Raw genomic sequence first — 22,302 nt, 5'->3', positions numbered from 1 at the left:
TATAAACAAAACAAAACAAAAAACTAAAGACAACAACAAAAATTTAAATGTAGTGTGTATTCAAATAAAACACATCTATGGACCAGATGTGTCCTAAAGGACTGAAGACTGCCTGCCACTTGTAACCTCTGGACCAGGCTCACGGTGGGTATGGTGGGAAATGCAGCAGCAGTTGGTGGTGGAGGTCAATGTGATGTTTGGCGACTATCAGTGCCTGGATGGGAAAAAGGCAGAGCTCAGGCCAGGTGTGCAGGGGTCTCCCAAGCTATGGGAAACAGTACCCTTAGGTGAAGGGGACTTGGATGAGCAGTCAGAAGGCTTAGTCTTGGTTTTGCTTCTTACTAGCCGTGTGCACTGCATAGAGTCAGCTGACTTCCAAACGATATTCTTGCCTGCACATTGAGGCTATCTGAGTCCTGCTCCATCCAGCCCAGAGTCTTGAAGGGCAGTGGGACTGTCAAGCTACTGCTGCCTGCCATCTTCCAGTGGAGGAGGGTGCCTGTGCCACGTAGCCTCTTTCCAACCTGCTTGGGTGGCACTGCCAGTCTGGCCCCCTGGTGGCCATTCAGTCTAATGTTGCTGCAGTGTGTGTGGGACTGCTGGATGGGGGAGGGACACTTGTGGCCTTGTCCTATTCTCTCCTCCTTCCTGGTCTCTGATGACAAGGCTCCCAGTGACTCACAGCATACAGCTGCCCTAGCCACTGGCCGATTTCACTGTGGAAGAGGAGGCACAAGGGCCTATGGTAGATGCCAGAGCCCAGGAGAAGAAAGAACATAAACCTAGCTGATGAGGTGACACACCCAAGAAATCTTACTTCACCCTAGCTAATCCATCTTCCTCCTCTGAGCTACCTGCTGGGTGGGAGCTGCTCTCCTCCTGCTAGCTCCTTCATCCAGTTACTTCTCAGGGTGAGCACACACCCTGAAGGGGTGGGAAGGAACTTGTAGAGCCCAGGAGGCCTCCGAGGTAAAAGAGTGCTGGAAAGAGACCAAGGGGGGTGGGTCCTGCCATTTTTCAAGGGCCAGGGTAAACCCCTCTGGAAAGTTCTTGGAACAGCACCACAATGCTGCAGAAGGAGAGGCAGGGCCAGCTGCATCCTTTGAATCCTGCTTATATAGAAATAACTGGTATCATGCCCTAGTTTTATGTGACCACACGGCCTCTAGGTGGGAGCACCAAGTGTGTTGTTTGCCCAGAAGAGCCTGTCCTCCACCATGGCCCCGAGGAGCTTCTCACAGTGCCTTAGACCCTGGTAAGTGACAGCTGGCCCTGCTGGTTAGCACAGACAGCCCTGATATCTCATCACCTCACTCAGCCTCTACTTGAGGCTGGAAATTATAATTTGATTGGTAGTCCTGGTTGCCCTAGGAACCTTGCTCCAAAGAGTGGATAACAGTGCCCCTCAGCTTGGCCCACTCTGCCTGGACTCATCTGCCCCCAGCTTGCTCTGTTTCTCTCTGGCACCTGCCCTGAGCCCCAAGCCCAACTTTATCTCAAACTCAGTTTCACTGAAGCAAACTCAGCCCTGCCCTAGCTGCTGGGGTGCCCCTGCTTCTCCTTACTGCGGCCTTTTTAGCATCTAGGATCAAGCTACAACTATCCCTGAGCTAGAAAAGCTCAGCTGCCTGTGAGGTATGTGCTCAGGCTGGCAGCCACCTGAGGTAAGTTTGGGGTCTGTGTCTTGGCTGAGGGGTGAGGCCCTTACCTCAGCCTGGGTGAAGTTCACCAAGGCCTCCTCTGCACTGCCTTGCTGGGCATGGAAGAGTCGACCAAGTTGGGGGCCTCTTACCACCCGGTAGAGCAGGTGGCGGGGGTCAGTGCCTGTGCTGGAACTAGCTCTCAGGCTCTGGCTGCTGAGTGGCTGCACAGACTCTGAAAAGCACAAAGGAGCCTGTCAGCTTTTGACATGAGCCAAGGCCAGGGTCCTGCTGTGCCACCCTCAATTCTGCCCCAGCTACACAGCATGCAGACCTACCTGGACAGACAGTCAACTTCCGGCTGCCCTCCAATGAGAGAAGCACTTGCTTCTGGGCCACCACTCGGAAGAAATGTCCAGAAGAAGTGTGAGCACCATCAGAGAGGTCAAAGTGGAAGCCTCCTTCCAGGGCTCCTGAGCACAAGGGGGTAGATCTGGATGCTGCCGACCCAATGTAGATCCCTAGCCTCAAGGTACCTCCCAGGGAGTGGGGGCTGGAGGTTGAAGAATCCGCTCAGCACTCACCTCTGTGCGAGAACAGCACAAGTCCATTGTCCAGCTGGGCCTGTGTGAAGTGACGGACCTCTGTGTCTGGAGCCACCCTCAGTGCTATCCGTCCATTGCTGGGTTGCTGGATGGTGTAGATTAGGTCTTCTGGTCCTGAGTCATTGTCTGTTCCCCTGAGGGCTTCAGGAGGGATGGGCACAGTGGCCCCCTCCCAGATCTGGAGACACAGGCATGTGAGAGTCTGTCCACGTTGTATCCACCCACCCCCTTCTTCCCGGCCCTGGGACTTCCACTAGGGCTCCACCCTGCTCTACTCAGCCGTCACAGGTGCCTGTGCCATTCTGGGATCAACCACATAAGGGGCCTTCCAGTCCATTCTCCTCCTGGGTCACCTCAGCCCAGTTCCTGCTCCACTTGTCCTAATCTTAATTGTACCTCAAAGCCAGCCCACAACCTCCTGCCTAGAAACGCTCCTGTCTGGCCCTTACAGAGCTCTTACTTCCCAGAGATCCCCACCCCTGGCCAAAGGTATCTCAGTGGTGGGCAGGGACCTCCCTTTCCTCCTGCCCTGGCACACACCACCTGGCAGGGGTGGGCACAGGGTAGAGGTGGTGCGGATGGCAAGCTCAGAAATAGGCTCTCCTACCGGCTGAATGCTGGGCGGGAGGAAGGTGGAGAGCAGAGAGGAGAGCTGAGAATTTCCTTCTCAGTCCTGAGCCAACTCGCGCAGAATGCAGGGGAGGACCCCTAGGCTACCCTCCTAAGCAGGGTAAGAGCCTCTTCCTGGGTCCCAGGCCATGTGGCTATTCTGGGTAGGGGGTCCTCATAATCAGAAAACATCTTTCTAGAACCTATGAGTTCCTCCCTCATTGAATCCCAGTAAGAGAAAGCTTCCTTGTCGGGCTCCAGGGAACCAACTCGGGTAGATATTGCCACCCGGTGGCCAGTTTGCCACACAGCAGTTCCACTCTGTGGTCCTAAGCAACCCTTAGTTATCTAGACCAAATCCCGCTCATCCCTTCGTCACTTCCCACAGGCAACATTACACCACCTCTTCACAGATAGCCACAAAAGACTCAGACCCTAGGTCAGGAACGTCCAAAGTTACCCCTTTTCTACAGCTTTCCAAAGCTGCTCTTGGTGGTGGTCTATGCCCCACAACAGTGGTTCTCAACTTTGCTAATGTGACCCTTTAGTACAGTTCCTCATGCTGTGGTGGCCCCAACCATAAAATTATTTTCGTTGCTACTTCACAATGGTAGTTTTTCCTACTGTTAGGAATCATAATGTAAATACCTGTGTTTTCTGATGGTCTTAGGTGACCCTTGTGAAAGGGTCATTCAATCCCAAGGGGTCGTGACCCACAGGTTGAGAACCACTGATCTAGATGAGGTTATCTGAAACTCTGTTATTTTGTATTGTATTGTAGTCAAACCTCTATTGTTCTAGGTAGGCCTGTCAAGCTATATAGCCTTTTTGTTCCGTGGGATTACAGAATACTGTCTTGTCAGGACCTCAGCTTCCATTTCTGCAGGGCAAGGGAGCCACTGCTCCGTAGCCTATAGGGATAGAAGTTTGGGAAGTCTAGCAGTGGTCTTTATTTGCTGTGGCACTCGAGTCCCCCCCCACCTGCAGCTCACCATATAGGGCTTATTAAAGAAATTTTATCAGGTGTTTTGGGCCTGAGGCATGAGCGGAAGCCTTCTGCTACAGGTGAGTCCAGGCGACAGCAAGGCCAAGCACAGCCTTTTGAAAACAAGACTGCCCAGTAACAAAACCTCACGGCTGTGCTGTTTTTAGTGCCATATCAATCTCTCCTCCCAACAATCTGGTATGTGGCAGTGAACCCTTTTACAGAGGATGAAACTGAGCCTGAGAGAAGGGGAGAAGTAAGGGAGACCCTGGTCTCTTTCCGGTAGCAGAGCTGGGGTGGTCCCAAGGGTGAACTCGCCTGCAGGCCTGTGTTTGTGGTGAGGACAGGCGGTTGGTCATTAACAGGCAGGATGGTGACAGTGAAGGCCATGGGTTGGCTCTGGCGATCCATCTCTGAGGCATTAGCCACCAGGACAAAGCTGTCTGTCGGTGTCTCACTTCCATCGTGAACGTAGCGGATCAGCTGCTCTTCCACCTACAAGCAGACCCAGGGCTGGTTGTCAGGCTTCAGCCAGCCTAAGACTTACCAGGGATCTTGGGACCAGCACCCTTAATGTTCTGTTGTTGGGCACAGGAGAAGACAGATCCCTTTAGAACCCATGAAAAGCCAGGGGGCAGTGCCTTCCAGCTCCCAGAGGAAGACATGAAATACAACATAAAGCAGTGCCAGCAACTAGGGCTGGGCTGCAGCCATACCTCTCTCCAGGAGAAAGTGCCGAGGCTCCCATCTTGAGGTTGGTCCTCCTTCTGCAGGGCCCCGTGCTGGGGTGGCTCTAGCACCTGTAGGAGGAGGCCTGGCAGTGTGGGGAAGTATGGCCCAGTGATTTGGAGCAGTGGAGGGGCCAGGGTACGGGTGCCACCCTCAGGAACGCTGAAGTTTTGCACCTTCAGGGGGATGGCTGTGGGCAGCACCTCCAGCTGCACAAAGATTCCCTCAAGAGGATCACCCAGGCCTGAGGCCACATCCAGGGAGAAGGAATCACTCCAGGCTCCAGGGCGAGAGTGTAGGTAGAGAACCCTGCCTGAATTCACTGCCTCCTGGGAGAAGCTCTGCACAGGGTCCAGGCTGGGCGGCTCATCTGCCGAAGCACCGTGGGACACCATCACCAGGTAGCCGGCGCTCGGGGGGCTCCTCAATGAGAACATGATGTCTGCAGGCTGCACTGCTTCCTGGGCCACCTGGTCAACAGAGACCGAAGGGACATCCAGGGTCACAGGCTGTGGTGGACCTCAGCTGGCAGAGCAGGCTTGGTCTCCTGCCAGGATAGTGCTGCTCACATGCATCTGGGTTCATATGCAAAACATCCAGACTCATGGCTGGTCAGAGGGGTCACAGCCAGATTCAGTATCAAAGGCATAATGTTATCATACAGTAACAAAGTCTCACACACACACACACACACACACACACACCACACACACACACACACACACACACACACACACACTCTGATAGGGCTCTGCTCTCTCTCTCTCTCTCTCTCTCTCTCTCTCTCTCTCTCACACACACACCACACACACACACACACCTCTGATAGGGCTCTGCTCTCTCTCTCTCTCTCTCTCTCTCTCACACACACACACACACCTCTGATAGGGCTCTGCTCACACACACAAAACACACACACACACACACACACACCTCTGATAGGGCTCTGCTCTCTCTCTCTCTCTCTCTCTCTCTCACACACACACACACACACCTCTGATAGGGCTCTGCTCACACACACACACACACACACACCTCTGATAGGGCTCTGTTCACACACACACAACACACACCTCTGATAGGCTCTGCTCACACACACACACAAACACACACACAACACACACACACCTCTGATAGGGCTCTGTTCACACACACACACACACACACACACACACACACACACACACACCTCTGATAGGGCTCTGCTCACACACACAAACACACACACACACACACCTCTGATAGGGCTCTGCTCTCTCTCTCTCTCTCTCTCTCACACACATACACACACACACCTCTGATAGGGCTCTGCACACACACACACACACACACACACACACACACACACACACCTCTGATAGGGCTCTGCTCACACACACACACACACACACACACACACACACACACACACACTTCTGATAGGGCTCTGCTCTCACACACACACACCTCTGATAGGGCTCTTCACACACACACACACACACACACACACACACACACACACACACACCTCTGATAGGGCTCTGCTCAGGCTCTTTCTGTTCAGGTCCATGTTAGGTGGATCTGCCTGGGATCTTCAGCCCCCATCTTGTTATTACTGCCATACTGCCACTATATACCACTAGAGGGCACCCTCGCCATTCCTAGAAGTGCAGGCTCCCAGACTCCAGGTTTTAAGCAGTTTGCTGAGCTAGGTCCAGCACGAAGGTGCCTGATTACTCCCCCAATGCCTGATCTAGCCACAAACAAACAAACAAGCAATCAAACAAACAAAAAAACCGTCTAAGTGCCACCCTCAGATTTACACTTCTGATTCTGTGCTTTTGCAGAGGCATTCCTTTTGCTGGGATGCCATCCCTGGTTTTTGCTGTCCATATGCTATATCCCCCCCACCTCGCCCCACCCTTCTTTTGAGCTTTGGTTGGCCTGGGACTTACTAAATAAACCAGGTTGGCTTTGAACTCTCAGAAATCTGCCTGCCTTTGCCTCCTAAGTGCTGGGATTATAGGTGCGTCCATATATATGCTTGGCTCATGTGCTACCTCCTCCAATGTGGGCACTTCCTGATATGTTCAGTCATAGTCTTTCTCAAAGTTCAAACACTCAGAAACAGAAGGGCATCAAAATTTGAAAGGATCTGGTCTGAGTTTCACAGCAAGGCAGTAAACCTGCTGGTTGGTGTTGTACTGTGACCTCCCTGAGTGACTAAGCCCTTCATAGACCCTCACAGTCTCAGTATGGGGTCTGGGGAAAGAGCTGGAGGCCTGGAGACCTGAAGGGCAGTACTTCTCAAAGCTCTCTGACCATGACAACCTCCTGGGAACTTAACAGAATACATATGCTTGGACTCCACTCAGACATTTTCATGGGTCTGACTGGAGCCCAGATTTTACATGGTTAGCCATAGCAAGCATACATATGTATGTGATACCTGGAGGTACAAGCAACTGACAGGCAGATGTATGTATAACAGATTCCCTAGAAGCACATGTAGGCGAATACTGAAGCTACATAATACTTCTAAGTCCTGAGTTGCCTCGGTAACATCCCCTTCATGGAAGTGCCCCTCTGCTTGGCCCACGGCCGTGCTCACCCCCTTTGTTCCTTACCTCTAGCTGGTCCCTTCTGATCTCAGCTGCTTCTCCCTGGAAGACGTAGATCTTTTTATGCTGGACCAGTTGTAGTGGGGCCAGGGGACCCTCTAAGGCAATGGTCACTTGTAGGATGGTATTGGTGTGCACTGGCCCTGCTGCCACAGAAAGCGCCACCGTGTCATGGGGACTGAGGCTGCCATTGTGGCTATAGAGAATGGCTCCCTCCAACAAGTCCTGCTGGGTGAAGGAGTTGACTGACTGACCATCCCGGAGCAGCTGTCCCGAGTGAGGGCCAGCTGTGACATGATAGTGGACCTCAGTTCCACTTCGGATGTCCAGGTTGGTATCTAGGTGGAGCACAGCTGTGTCAATGGTGCCCTGGCCTCCTTGAGGGACCACAAGACTAGAATTATTGACTACATGAAGATAGGGCTCTGAGGCCTGCACCTCCAGCATGGCAGTGGCCTGGTGTTGCCCATCAGACACCTGCAGCTGGAGCCAGCCATGGTCAGCCCCTGAATGTACGAACAGGACTTGCTTCTTCCTGAGATCCTCCTGGGTGAAGCGGTAGATGGGCCGTGTGGGTTCCTCCATAGCCACGATGCTGCCAAAGAGGAGGTCCTTGCGGGTCAGCACGAGCTGAGCATCAGTGAAGCCTGAGTCAGCATCACTGAAGGCCACATCATCTGTGGTCAGCAGCCGCTGTCCACCCCGGGCCACATGGAAGACACGGCTGATGGTCTGCACAGGGGCATGGTCATTCACAGGCTGGATGGCCACTCGGAAGACACCACGCACCTCCTCCCAGGCCATGTCACCACTGCCCTCGCCCTGGCGTGTGGCCACAAATGGGATATCATCCTCTATGGTCTCAGAGTCATCATGCTGGTAGACCAGTCGGCCATGCAGTAGGTCCTCATTAGTGAAAGATGTCACTGGCGTGGCCTTTCCCTTTGGTTCCTTCCAAGCCAGCCTGCCATGGTGGGGCTGCTCCATAACCTCATAGAGATAGCTGGCACTGTTGAGACTCTTGACAAAGAGGTGGTCAGCAGACAGGACTCCTTCCCCTCCCTCAGGGACTATGAGAAGGACATTAGTGAGGACAGGAGCATTTGGATCACCGCCAATGTGGATGGGGAAAGTATAGAGTGGGGAGAAATGTGGTGGAGATAAGACACGGAAACGGAAGGAGTCATCAGCTGCCTCAGAGGTCCGCATTGTGGCCCTGTAGGTCACATGACCGGCCTGCAGGTCGCTCTGGCTAAAGCTCTGGCCATCTGACAGCCTTGTACCCTGGAGCTGCAGGTTGCCTTTCCGGGGGGCCTGAACCAACTCATAGTGGAAGGTGTGAGGGTATGGGCCTGCCTCCCCCTCCAGGGAAGCCTCGAGGTGGGCTGGGGTGAGGGTCTCCTGATGGGGGTTCTGAGTATGAAGAGGCTCAAGCCGTAGCATCCATACTGTGGCCCTCTGGATGGTCACTGGGAAAGACAGATTACTCAATGTCTCCTGGCCCACCTGTACCTCCAAGGTCAGGTCCTCCACCATGTCTTGGGTGTGGTGTTGTGGGTCAGTGCTCAGGTACCTCACTCGGCCTTGCTCCACGTCGCGCTGGTGGAACGCCAGTGTCTCCCACCACTCAGTACCCTCCACCCCTCCTGCCCCCTGCTTCTGCAGCTCCCCGAACCGCAGGGTGCCCGTGACTCGGAAGAGCACACTCACATCCTGACCTACTGCATTTGTTTCTACTGACAGGTTGGCAGGCAAGATGGGTGCAGCAGAGCCCTGGGCCAGGTGCAGCCCCGTGTTGTGGAGGATCTGTATGGCCGGCCGGACAGCCACTACCTTCAGTGTAGCTGGAGCGCTGGCCTGCATCCCATCACTGACCCGGAATGTCAGGTCCTGTGCGGGCCCGCCACGGTGGACATAGACTATGTTGCCTGCCTCCAGATCCCGACAGGAAAACTCAGTTACTGCCTCTCCAGGCTGGTCTCGGTGTTCCACTGGGATACCAGTGGAGGCACCAAGGAGCTGGATGGTGAGACCCTCACAGGCAGAGTCCGGGTCATAGGCTTGGAAAATCTCAGGTCCCAGAGGTTTCTGGGTGTGTTCCAGGATGACCATGAGGCTGCCGTGAGGGAAGATGATGCGGGGTGGGTCATTGACAGGGTTCACCTGGATGGGCAGAATGTAAATTTGGCCCCTTCGAAGGCAGGAGGGGACAGGTGCTCGAGCAGTCACCGACACCTCCAGCATCAGCTGGTCAGAGGTGTCCTCAGAGCCATCGTGAACAAAGCGGGCCTTACGGTTTACCACATCCAACAGGGTGAACATTTTCCGGGTCTGGGCTCCTGGGATGTCTAGCTCCAGCTCACCGTGGCGTGCACTCTGGCTCACGCTGAACAGCACCTGGGACTTGCGAAGCTCTGCCTCTGTCAGGTCCAGTGTGGGCTGTACGTGCCTCCACTCAAGCCAGGCTGTGCCACCCTCGGCCACCACCAGTGGGCTGATGGTAAGCAGCTGGGTGAAATTTGCAAAGACAGGAGGCAGTCCTGGCTCAGGAATACATGGCTCCGGCAGTTCCATAGCTGGCCAGGCTTCCGGTGCCAGGGTGGAGAAAGTTTCATATGGGCCATAGGCCTCCTCTTCATATTCATCTTCCTCAGGCCTGCAGCCTGCTGCCATGTCACGGGTCAGCCAGGCATCCCGGAGTCCCTGCCTCCTGCCGTTAATACTGAAGTCTTCTATGCAGCCTACCAGGGAGATATTGACATCCCCTGGTGCCAGGCCTAGACGGTGTTCTTGGAGGTGGCGAGAAGCCTCTGCGTCCAGCCCCCCAAGGAGGAGACTGCCATGTGGTTCCAGGTAGCTGAGGACCCCACGGTTGAAAGTACGAGTAGGGTATTGGTCTACAGAGATCTCCAGTCGGTGAGCATCTATGTGTACACTGACCTCATGGGGCTGCCCATCAGACACAGGCACACTGTTACGAAGCACCATGGTACCTTGGCCCTTTTCAACCACAGCCCTCAAGTGGCCCTCAAATATGGCCACATAGATAAAGTTGCCACGTTGGTCCCCTGCCTGGAAGGCCAGGGGCGCTTGCTGACTCCGAGTGGTGAGTGTAAACTCCAGGGTACCTTCCTCCTGAGTGCTCCAGGCAGGGAAGGCAGCCAGTGAGTGGGGTCCAGAGAAGCCCAGGCCCACATCGTCGCCAGCAGAGAGTTCTTCAGCACAACCTTCACGGACATCAGGTGTCAGTGGGCGGAGGAGGTTGCGGCCATTGAGACTGGCTGAGTGGATACAGCCCCTCAGCGGTCTGCTGAGTCCCTTCAGGTAAGGCAGGTCAAGGCTTCCAGAACCCCCCACAAAGAGCCCATAAGTGACCTCCAGGTGGGCTTTTGGGATTGGGGTTGAGGTGTTTAGAATCCCGTCAACAGACAGCACAGCCCAGGTGTTGGAGACTGTAAGCACTAAGGTGTGAGGGGCAGAATCACTCAACACTATGTCTGTTGGGGTCTGCAGCTTCATCTCCTTTTGGTCTAGGACAAGTCTGACCTGAAGAGAAACAGGGAGATCAGGGCTGGGAGTGGATGATGTTTCTATCTACCCCACAAAAGTACAGTAGGCCCCCCACACTGCAGAGAGGGACTAGGACAAAGGCTTTCATGACATTACTCATGTCCCTTACTTGTCCCTAAGTACTGGCCAGCGTGAATGGGGTAGAATCAAGGTCCTTGTGTGTGACCTTAGGGATTTACATAAAGCAAAGCTCTCTCCTGAAGCAGCACTTCCCACAATCTCATTCCTCCTCTCTTTCCTTGGGTGAGCTGGGCTAGAAAACCTGGTTTGGATTCTAGAAAAGTTTCTTTTGGAGGAGTAATAGGCACTGGAATTACCTGATGAATTCCCACTAGTAGGGAAAAGTAGCCAGATAAGAACCCAGAAGTGCACTACCTACTGAGCCGTCTCGGCAGCCCGGAGGCTCTGTTTTGAGGATCCAGTAGAGAAGGCTCCCTCTGTGACACAGACACCAGAACCAGAGTGAGTGGTGGCAGAGTACAAGACCTTAGGGATCCAAGTATGGAGCGTCTCTGTAGGGTTCTGGGCACCACTATGTCTACTGCACCAGGCACCGGGGTTCAAAGTGACACCTTGTGACAATGAGAAGCCATGCAGCCGTAGGAGGATATGGCCATAATCCCCAACCGCAACAGGGCACGAAAGCAGATGAGTCCATGCCTAAGACCCTAAACTCTTCACAATTAATGGGGAGATTCAAGAGGGAGCCAAATGACCCCTTGCTAATAAAATTGGTCTTAAAGCATGAAATAAGAAGCAGGTGGTAATGGCACTGCTATTATCACCATAACACAGAGGAGTCTAGCGGGGAGAGGGAGCCCCAGTGTGGGATCTTGGAGCCAGGTGAGTAGCACAGGACACTCCCTGGGAAAAGGAATACTCCTCACACAGAGATGGCAAGGACAGAAGACTGGTCAGGCACAGGACAGAGGAAGGCAGGCAAAAGAGAAAAGCAGGGACAAGAGTGAGAAAGTCTGTGAGTCAGATACTGTGAAAAGGTGAACACAGGAGACAGTTCAGTGCTCTCAGAGTCCAGGTGGTCAGCCAGGGGCTACGAGGAGAAGTGAGATCAGATCCAGCTAGGAGGAGCACTGTACCAGGAACTCACTCTTTCTGGGATGTTGTTGTCCACACACAGTGGACAGACCAAGATCCCAGGGCAGAGGTGACTTGCATGAGGTTGCACAGCCAGAAGCAAGGGATTCTAAAATAGAGAAGGAACCCCTAGCCCTGTTCTCAGGTATGCCACTTACCTGTAGGCGTCCGGAGTAGAGTTGGAGCAGGAGATGGTCAGCTTGGCCTGCTGCCAAGAGAAGCAGGGCATCAGGCTGAGATGTAGAGAACTGGAGCAGCAGGTCCAGCCTGGTCAGGGCTGTGGGCACGGGCACCTCCAGGTGGTTCTCCCCGAAGAAGGAGGCTGGTAAGAGAGGGAGCTGTGGTCAAGGCCAGGCTCCTGGCAGAGGAGGCTATGTACCACAGAGATGGACAGCTGGGCTGCAGGAGGGGCTTCCATGCTGACACATCCCATAGCTCTATGTGGCACTGTCTAGGGGGCCTTGTTAGGACTCCTGCTGTTCAGGTTTCCTTGGGTTCCTGAAGCCAAAGGTTTCCACCAATTCTGGACCCCAGAGAATGTCCATCCTGGGTCTGGTCTCTCCCTGTCTTGTCTTATCATCTTTCTTGGTGGGCACAGTTCCTGGGAATAGAGTTCCAGGGCACTCTCACAATGAAGGGGATCCCTGGTCACTTTCCTTCTCCTTGGGTGGGCTCCTTATACCCCTTGCCATGACCATGTTTCATCTCTATGGTTGGTCAGAGCTGGTGCCTGGCAGTGGAATTCAGACAGGTAATTTTGTTCTCTCATGCTATTTTCTGAGTGCCTGTGGGGATGGGGTGGGGTGGGGCAGCTTATTGCTCGGAGCCTGCCAAGGAGCAAAGGCTCTCAGGCCAGATGGAGAGCACATGCAGGGTCAGGCTCAAAATGGGCCAAAACTTCCTCCATCACTCTGAGATTGCTTCCTGCTACAGCACTATCACCAGTCTCTGGTGAATAGTCACATCCGGCCTCTCTGGTTCCAAACTTGCCCAAGGAGCCAGGGAAGACAACAGTGGAGTTCCCCTTCCCTAGGACAAGCCAGGGCTGAATGTGAGCACAAGAGGAGGATGGACCCCAGGTCTGCCAGCTGGAACCAAAGAGCGCTTCCTTAGGCAGCAGGACAGACACGGTCTAACTCCTCTTAGTGACAGCCATCCTGGCCCCTTTTGGACCACACGGAGAACCTCCTCCTTTGACTCAGCTTCAGTCTTCTTCCATGCAGTTTCCTAAAATTAGCTTTCCTTTGTCTCCTTCCTGCCACCACAGTTTCTGGTCCATCCCTTTGTGGTGATTAGAACCCTGACTGCCTGCAGATAGCTAGCTTTGGGCAAAGACAGCAGGAGGAGAAAAGGAGACTCATCCCAGTCAGGCCTCTCTGAAACTTTAGGGTCCCCTCAGGCTGATGGCCCTGATACAGATGATCTGGCATCAGCCACACAAGTGCTGGGCCCTGGCCAGCCTGAGCCAGCTGACATCCTCCTGAGAGCAGCATCAGCCACTGTAGGGGCCTGTGCCTTCTCTGCCCCAGGAGGGATGGCCAAGAAAGATAATGCTGTTCTCAGGCTGAGCTTAAATCTCTCTGGTGGCTCCTGGTGCCTTGAATTGAAAGGATAAAGTGAGCACAAATCTGCCTGCCCAGGTGTGGCTGGCAGGCCCTGCAGGCCCAGTGTAACTTGTGCCAGGGAACCTCAGACCAAGAAACTGGCAGGCAGTAGGTGCTTGTAGGGGGTGCTGTATCTGCTTGAGCAAAATGTAGCAGGCAAAACCAAGGGCAGTCACAGAACAGACTGTGGGGCACACAGCCCCCACAGGATGGAGCCACCACCTTGGTGGGCTGGAGTGGCTCAGAGCAGCTGGCGAGAGCTGAGTAGTAAACCTTCAAGGGTTTTGTGAGCCAGGTGACGCTGCCCACTCTGAGAATATTTATATCCTGCAAAGAGGTAAACATCTCAAACTAGGGCTGGGCTGCTCACCACCCACGAGGAAGAGGGCATTCTCTTGGTGAGAGGATCCCACCCAAACTCCCTTCCACAGAAGCTTCCTAGGTCTTAGATGAAGCCAGGCCGCTGGGTCAGGCACCAAGGTATATGGCTGGGCCCTAACCACTGAACCACCTGCCTCTGCTCCCTTCCCACAGGAGAGAGCAGCAGCCTGTTTGGCTAAGTGGGAGGGTGGCAGGAAGTAGAGGTACTTTCCAGAGAGCTGGGGTCTGAATAAGCCCATTGAGGGACTGGGCCCTGCTGTTTCCTGTGTGGAGAGGCGCTCACACTGGCTGCCTTGTGTTGCTGGAGTGTGCAGGCCGGGCAGCCCCCTTGTCCGAACAGAGGCCTCTGAAACCAAGCTGGCTGAGGCTTTGGAAACTCTGACAGGACTACCCCTCACCTCCAGGCTTGTGTTCCTCTTACCCCTCTGATCGGCTGCATTCAGAATTGCTGTCATTAAGTAGGGGGCAGCTAGAAAGGGGCTTCAAATATAAAGAGGGTGCAGGATGAAGAAACAACAAGCTGGAAGTCAATCCCAGAGAACATCTTGGAGGAGGCAAGGGTGGCACCATAGAGGGAGGGGAATAAATGATCTCGGGGACAAGGATCGGTGAGAGGCTAGTAGGGCTGCACATATCCTTCTGGGTGGGGCCGAGGAGGCTTCTGCTTCCACGCCCCCTACTGGTTCTACGTAACTTGCAGGCAGAGATAGATAGTGGTGTGGGGAAGGGGGGTTGTGATAGTCCTGTGGATAGGCCAAGCCCTCTGTGTGGGAGGGGCAAATGACCCAGGCTCTGGGAGATGAGCTGGAGAGGCCAGAAGGCTGCTTGCTGCCTGTGTGGGCTTTATTTATTTATATATGTATTTTTTGGTGGAGGAAGGTCACAGGTGAGTGTCCAGGGCTGCACAGATGTGCATGAGCGTGTGGGTGGCTGCTGGGGCGCCTTGGGGTTTGTATAAGGCTATGTGTCTGTGTATACGCAGAGGGCCCAGAGCTGTTAGGACAGAGAAGCCATTGTGCCCAGCCCGCCCTGCCTCCCTTGCCTGCCTGCCATTACTTGGACAGGCCTGGCTCCTTCAAAGAGGCCATGTGTTCCTGAAGGGCTCCTGCCCCTCCCATCCCATCGTTCTGCTGAAGGTGGAGAAGTCCTCGTGGCTTCCCACCCTTCCTCTCGTGAACAGGGAGCTGCTGTCTGGGCCCCAGCGTGGGGCGGCTCCATGCTTTTCCTGAGATCCAGGGTTAGGAGACAGAAAGAGCTTGTGTCCTGCTATGCTGGTCCCTTTCACAGATGGTCAGGGGAGGCTTTGGTCAGTCTTCTAGATAGCCATCCTTTGGCAGGCCCCGGATTGTGCTGGTACCCCCTGGATGCCTGGGGTGACACTCCTGGGGACAACACTTAGCATTCAGTTTTGTTGAGGTAGCGTCACTATGTAGTTAAAGTTACCCTTGAATCCTGCGTCACCTTGGCAGGATTACAGATGTGCACTACCATGCTGTACCTGGAGTTGCTTCTTAGGGTGCTCAACCTCCTGCTTGTCAGCAGGCTCTGGGGACAAGGGGTCCCCTGTAGGCAGCACCTATGTGCCTTAGCCTCTCTCTGCCTGGCTGGGAGCACAGTAGCTGTCTTTCTTTTTATCTGCCCTCTCAGTGCCTCTGCCCATGACCCCTCAGCCTTGCCACAGACCACCTCAGGCCTCTGACTACCCCACCCCAAGTCTTTCTTCCCCCACCTTTGTCTTTGACTTCCCTGTGCCCATATTCCTGTAACTGGGAATACGACTCCCTGCCCTAGAAGGTACTAAGGAGTCAGGCCTGTGGCTTCTCTTGTCCTGGGTCCCCCACCCCTGAAGAACAAGTTCCACAATATCAAAGTTTTCTGTAGCACAGGCCATAGAGGGGACATGGGGGTGGGGGGAACTATCAGACTGGATCTCAGAAAGGTAAGCTTCAGGTCTCAGCCCATCCATTGCCTAAACCCTACCCCAGCCCCACCACAGCACCCTATCCCCTGGCAGTGAACCTCTGTGAGCTCCATGCTACCCTTCATAGCCTAGGGCAGTCAGGCGGGCCCCCACAGCTGGCTTGCGTCATGGGCAGCGGCAGCATTCCTGGTTGTCTGCCGTCGCCTGACTTTATAAGGGAGAAAATGGGAGCCCAAAGCTGTTGGGCAGGATGGGCAGGAGGAGTGCCTGCTGCCCAGATGAGTGCAGGGTGGGGGTGGCACCCAGTGCTGCTACAAGAGAGGTGGGTGAGAGAGACAGGGGATCGATCTTCACTGTTCATTCATTCATTTGTATGTGCTTGCATGCTCTCTCTCTCTCTCTCTCTCTCTCTCTCTCTCTCTCTCTCTCTCACACACACACACACACACACACACAGCCTAATGCTGCAATTGGGATGGAAAAGAAGAGTCAGCTTGGGAGAGACAGAAAGCCCAAGAAAAATGCTGAAAAGTGAGACACAGTGACCCCTCCTCACAAAGACTGAACTCAAGGGACACAGACTAGACTAGGACAGGAGATGGGGAAGCCAAGGGAGACAGTGAAGGCAGGAGCCTACTGCTGTGGGTTGGAATGAGGGGTGTCCAGTGAGTGGGGAGAGGGAGGATCCTGCCTTGGGGAAGCTGGATTTCTCTACTGCAGCCTGTGGGGTTTGCCATCAGGGGTAAATCATCCTGGTTCCAGGTCTGAGAAGGCAGGGTGAGGCTGGAGTTTTCAAGGGAGTCTAAAGGTTCATGGGGTAGACTCTTGGGAGGGCTGATGCAGGGATGAAGGGCTCTCTGTCTACCATCATGGGTGTGGGGGCCCACCTGAGGCTGAATACAGCCTTTGTAAGAGCAATAGGCCAAATACCCTGTGGGTTCTCTGAGGTCACCCAGCCCTCAGGCCAGTTTGCCTTCCTTCTCTTGTACCTCCAAGCACTCCCTCTCTTTTCTCTACCAGATTTCTGCCCCCAAGCCAGGGAAAGTTGAAAGAAGCTAGGGGTAGCAGAGATCAGAGGCTGGTACCCTAGCTACTGCCTCTCCTTGATCTGGGCTGGGGGAGCAAAGTGATGGGCTGCTAAAGGAGTGTAACCGTGGGTCAGCATACCTGGATAGTGCATGTAGGTGGGTGTGGGGCTGTGAGGAGCTGGACACTGGGTTCAAAGACTATTACAACTGTGCTCTGGATCCTGGCTGACCAGACGGAAGGATAATCTACCATTCCTGCCCCCTCCTTAGACCCATTGGTGAGAGCAAATCTTCCTAGTGGCCCTAGATTGTGGGGTATCTGCTCCCCAGATATCCCTCCATCAGCACATCCCACCCACTGCAAGGCCAAGCTATCCTCCTGATCCTGGCTATCACCTTTCCTCACCTCTGCTACTCTGAGGGTATGGAGGAGACGGTGAAATGGAACAGATTCAGGTCAGACCAAAGGGACAACAGCCTCCGTAGGCATAACACTGGGGTTGCCAGCCACGTGACATCTCTCACTGCTAAGAGCTGCCCACATCCCTGCAGACTGCACACTGTCACTGCTCTTTAGTCATTCTCACCTGATTCCAGGCTTTCCAGCCATGTGAACGGCAGAAGACTAGTTCAAAATCACATGAGACTGGGATTTAAAACAGAAGTCATCCTCCCTCTCAGGGAGGAGGATGTCACCCCCATCCCAGGGCAGTGCTGGACCACCAAGTGATGTGAGACTCACAGGCAAATGACCTCCACGAACGAACCCCAAAAAACTTCTCCTGGAGCTGGGCGATGGTGGTGCACGCCTTTAATCCCAGTACTCGGGAGGCAGAGGCAGGCGGATCTCTGTGAGTTTGAGACTAGCCTGGTCTACAAGAGCTAGTTCCAGGACAGCCTCTAAAGTCACAGAGAAACCCTATTTTACCCCCCCTAAAAAAAAAAAAAAAGAATTCTGCTGGGGTCAGCATGGTCTACTTGCCCTCACCTCAAGAACTGTAAAGCCACAAAAATCACACTTGGACCTTCACTTTCGCACTGACTTTTTGGTTCCCTGAAAGTCCAAAGAGGTGAGAACAGAACACAGTTTCCTCGGTTATTGCCTGAACTCTGGCTCCAGCACTGGTCTCAGTTATTGGTTCTCTGAACAACCACCATCAGTCAGCCATGCTGAGGGGTGTGGACTAAGGATGCTTTCTGAAGCAAAGGCCCATATGAAGGATGAACGCTCCTGGAGAGAGCAGGAATGGGCTGGGAGATGCCCTGTGAGCTCTCGAGGGGCAGGGCTAGTGTCCTGGGCATCCAGCCACATATCCCAACCCTGGGGCCATGTAGGGCACAAGAGGAAGTAGGAGGGAAAATGAGAGGTTTTGATGGAACCAATAGCCCAGAGTCCACCCAGGCTGGAGGCTGGACAGGGAGGAAGCCGGCCTCAATGGAGTCTTTGTGGAACTCCACCGCTCCCCTGCTCCAGGCAAAGAGGGCAGGGCCAGTGTGTGCGGAGCAATTCCAAGAGGCTTTTCTCTGCCTTATAATTTTCCTCCTTGTTCAGATGGGTGGATTTCCAGGCCCTTTTCCACATTCCATATCCCTGGCTGGCCAGGCTCTGGGGGTGTGAGACTCCCATCTCGGCGGGCCCTAGCAGGATCTCTCTGAGACAACTCCCATCTTACAAGTGGGGATACTGAGGCTTACAGAGGACAATTCCATGTGCAAGGGGTTCGCAGGGACAGAGGTCAGCTAGGACTGAAGCCCCTGGGGTGTGGCTGTAAAGCTGGGTGCTGTGGGTGCTAGCAAGGAGGTGTATGCACACAGAAGTGGTGGCCGCAGCACGTGAGTCGGAAATGGAGCATCTGCACGGGCTGCGGTGGGAGGAGGGTGTGAGGGTTGGCATCTTGCCTGGGGAAGACACACTTTTTCCCTTCTTGTCCCCCTGAGGCTCCCTCTGTCAGGGTCGGGTGGAAGTGGGAGGAGTGGAGGGCCGGAGGGAACGCATCTGCTCTGGCTGGCAGGGTGAGGCGGCCTGGCTTCTCCTGGAGCAGCTGCAGGGTGGGCTCTGGGAGCTGCTGGGAGAGGGAGGGGCTGGCAAGAGGTGGCCCAGTCTTCTCAGAAGCTAGCGATTTAGTGCCAGTCCTGCCCACTGGGATCTTGGAGGTCAGGAAGAGTGGAGAATAGGGGGTCTAGGAACTAGGCAGGGCGGGGAGCTACTCTGAGAGTGTTTGTTGGGCCAAGCCCTCTCACAGGCAGAGCTCATATATACACAGACCGCAGTGCCACAGACTAGTCAGTCATGAGAGGAGGGCTGTTGTTACAGGGCTGTTGGAAAGTGTCTCAGGGCTCCCTCATCTGGCAGGCTGGGTTTGGAGATGGGATGGCTGAGCTGGAATGGGAAACAATGACTGTGGGCCTGCACAGTGCTGACCTTAAAGCTTATGTGTGCAGAACAGGCCACGGTCCTTGGAACAATCATGTCTAACATTTAGGGAAGAAGAGGGAGAGACCCACAGATAGATGCTCCTCATCAGGAACTGGATTAGGGATCTCAGTCTCCTATAACACAGACAGGCAGTCAGGCAGGCAGGCAGTGTGTGTGTGCGTTTGCATGTGTACGCATGTGTGTATGTGTGTGTGCACAAGCTCATACGTGTGTGTTTGTGTGTGTGTGTGTGTGTCTGAGTGTGAGTGTGTGTGTGTGTTAGAGCAAACCAGAGCCTTGCTCATAATAAGCATGTGCTTTACCACTGAGTGACAACACCACATGTTAGAAGCTCTTCAGGGAAGGACCCAGGCTTGTGTCTCTGAGTAGGACACTTGCATATCCACAAGGTCCATGGACATAAAGATGGAGAAATCAAAAAGAGGTGACATTTGGCTCCAGTTGAGTCTTCCTTCCTTCCTTCCTTCCTTCCTTCCTTCCTTCCTTCCTTCCTTCCTTTTTTCCTTCCTTCCTTCCTTCCTTCCTTCCTTCCTTCCTTCCTTCCTTCCTTTTCTTCCTTTCTTTCTTTCTGAGACAGGGTTTCCCTGTGTAGCTCTATAGACCAGGCTGGTCTTGAACTCATAGAGATCCACCTGTCTCTGCCTCCTGAGTGCTGGGATTAAAGGCGTGTACCATCACCACCTGGCCCTTCTTTTTTGTTTTAGTAATGTATGTATGTATGTATGTATGTATGTATGTATGTATGTATGTATGTGTATGGGTGTTTGCCTTCAGGTATGTCTGGGCACTACATGCATGTAGTCCCTGTGGAGGTCAGAAGAGGGTGTCAGATCCCCTGGAACTGGAGTTATGGCCAGTTGGAAGCTGCCATGTAGGTGCTGGAAATCAAGCTCATGTCCTCTGGAAGAGCAGCCAGTGCTCCTAACCTCTGAGCCATCTCCCCCCAGTCCTGAGAATTTTCTGTCAAGCAGATCTGTCTCAGGCAGAGCAGCAGAGCACCACACTGGCTAGTGCCCAGCCACAGGAGTCTGTGGCTGAAAGGTTGGGCCCTGATCAGGCTGTCCACAGAGCCCTGACCAAGGCCTCATGTCTCATGTGGGAGCTGGTTCCCACTGAGTTTCCTGCCACCCGTGGCTCCCAGGAACTAAACCCTACTCTTGCCACAGTACCCGTCTTTTTTTCCTCCCAGCCTCAGGCATGGCCTCTTTTTCTGGGACCCTAGGTCCACTGCCAAGTGGCTCTGGACATCTGGGCCAGGAACCCCCGTGTCCAACCCCACTCATAGCAAACAAGGTCATGTCACCCCCACCTACTCACTGGCCCAGGAAAGTTCCCACTCTCCAGCCTCTATAGACAGAAGTCTGAGTTCTCCTGGATCCGCTCCTTCCTCCCTCTTCACAGTCAAGGGATCTCCATTGTCCATCCATCCTGCATCTAAGTTCTCCCTCAAATTCATCTCCCTTCCCACCGTGCCATTCTACAAGGCAGATGGCCACCGTCCTGCGCCTGCCTTAGTTAACTTCCTGCCTTTCACTGCAACTAGTAGCTACAGTTGAACTGATTTGGCCAACAGCTTCCCTTGCCTGGGAGCTTTGGATGGCTCTCCCTCCCATGATCAGGCTCCAAAGCCCAAGCATGATGTGGAAGGCCCTGAGTGGCCTTGTGCCTGTCTACTGAATTCCTCCTCATCTCCATTGAACTTGCCATGTGCCAGCCTTGCTGGATCAGGCTCCTCTGCCCCAATCCAGCCGATCCCTGTGCCCTGTCCTGGACACAGCTCTTTTCTTCTTTCTCTCTGAGGACAGACCTCATGCCTCCTTCCCCTTGTCTCAGAGCCAAGGTACCCTCCTTTCATTTGGGGTTTAGAGATACTCAGCTGTGGCTTGGGGAGTTACGTTGCTGTCACTTCTCTTTGTTGACACTGTGAGTCTCAGGCACAAGATTGACCTTGTGTGATGGAGGGAGACGGTGGGGAGGGGTGGCCCAGGTGGTCCAGTTAGCACCTTGGAGACTGCCTCAGATATTCTCCACGGATATTCTTCAGTGTGTCTCAACCCCAGCCTCCTTCCTAGCCCTGCTAAGGGGCCTGGACACAGTGTTTGAGGAAGGGTGGAAGACTGCTCTAGCCTGGGAGTGTGTTTCTGGCCATGGTGACCCAGTCTGATGCTTGTTTTTAAAGAAAATAGACTGTGAGCCCCTATTTATAGCTGGAGGCATAGCCACAGACAGAGGATAGGGTTTGAAGTTGTGCAGGCCCCTGCTCCTGCAAAGCTCAAGGAGGGGCCATTCCCAGGCCCCCTCCCCACCCCCAGGCTCTAAGGAAGGGCCTGTGGGATCCTGAGCATTCCCTGGGACAGGATGTAGCCTATGCTTTGGACTAGGGGACAGGGCCTGGGTGAGGGGTATGGAAAATTTCTCTCGGGATTATTGGTCTCAGGGGCCCAGACTCCCATGTGGGAATGGGTGGATGTGGGTCTATTTTGTCTACTGAGAAGACAGAGGAGGGCCTAGGGGTGCCAGCTGCAGAGGGAGCACTTCAGACTGTCACCCAAACTGAGTAAAGGATGACAGAAAGAAAGAGCAGGACCAGAGTGGGGAGAGGCAAAGATGCAAAGCTAGTGATAGGGAAGGAGGAGATGGAGAGAGAGAGAGGAACCACAGAGATGGGAGAAATGGAGACAGCCAGCCAGGGACCGGCAATGTTAAGATGTGGAGACAGAGATGGTGAGACAAGGAGGGAGACAGCAGCCCAGTGGCAGGCAGGAGTAACGGGGGGGAGCCAGAAGTGGGCATTTTTGCCTAGAGAGAGTCTTCAAGGCACTATAGGCACAATGTAGGGCCTGACCCGGAACCAGATAGGGCAATAGTAGGCATCTCTGTGGTCTTCACCCTAGAAGCCAGGCCTTCCATTTATCCCTAGACCCTGGGCTTGGAGACCCATCTCTTTCTGGTACTCTTGGTGTACAAGCTGAGGTCTGGTGGAAGTACAATAAAGTGCTACAGGTGAGGTAGGGCCTGTGAAGTCAGCTCCAACTTTGAGCTTCCCAGTCCTGAGAGGTTACCAGGCAAAGCAGCAGGGGCATCCACCTGCTGCCAAT

At 54.1% G+C, this 22,302-nt stretch overlaps 1 protein-coding gene across 1 annotated transcript in view; it reads right to left on the bottom strand.

Annotated features, from left to right (window-relative positions):
* Positions 1-22,302, bottom strand: part of Cspg4 (chondroitin sulfate proteoglycan 4) — a 36,640-nt gene that overhangs the window by 6,000 nt on the left and 8,338 nt on the right. The window contains exons 2-8 of the mRNA XM_027415011.2: positions 11,992-12,155; positions 7,175-10,714; positions 4,556-5,038; positions 4,158-4,334; positions 2,225-2,423; positions 1,979-2,113; positions 1,709-1,875 (exon numbers count right to left, since the gene is read on the bottom strand). Of these exons, the coding sequence (XP_027270812.1) occupies positions 1,709-1,875; positions 1,979-2,113; positions 2,225-2,423; positions 4,158-4,334; positions 4,556-5,038; positions 7,175-10,714; positions 11,992-12,155 (4,865 nt within the window). The remainder of the gene's footprint in view (positions 1-1,708; positions 1,876-1,978; positions 2,114-2,224; positions 2,424-4,157; positions 4,335-4,555; positions 5,039-7,174; positions 10,715-11,991; positions 12,156-22,302) is intronic.

This window comes from Cricetulus griseus, chromosome 4 (genome assembly GCF_003668045.3).
Source record: "Cricetulus griseus strain 17A/GY chromosome 4, alternate assembly CriGri-PICRH-1.0, whole genome shotgun sequence".
Classification (NCBI taxonomy): domain Eukaryota; kingdom Metazoa; phylum Chordata; class Mammalia; order Rodentia; family Cricetidae; genus Cricetulus; species Cricetulus griseus.
This window is presented reverse-complemented; position numbering and strand designations above follow the sequence as displayed.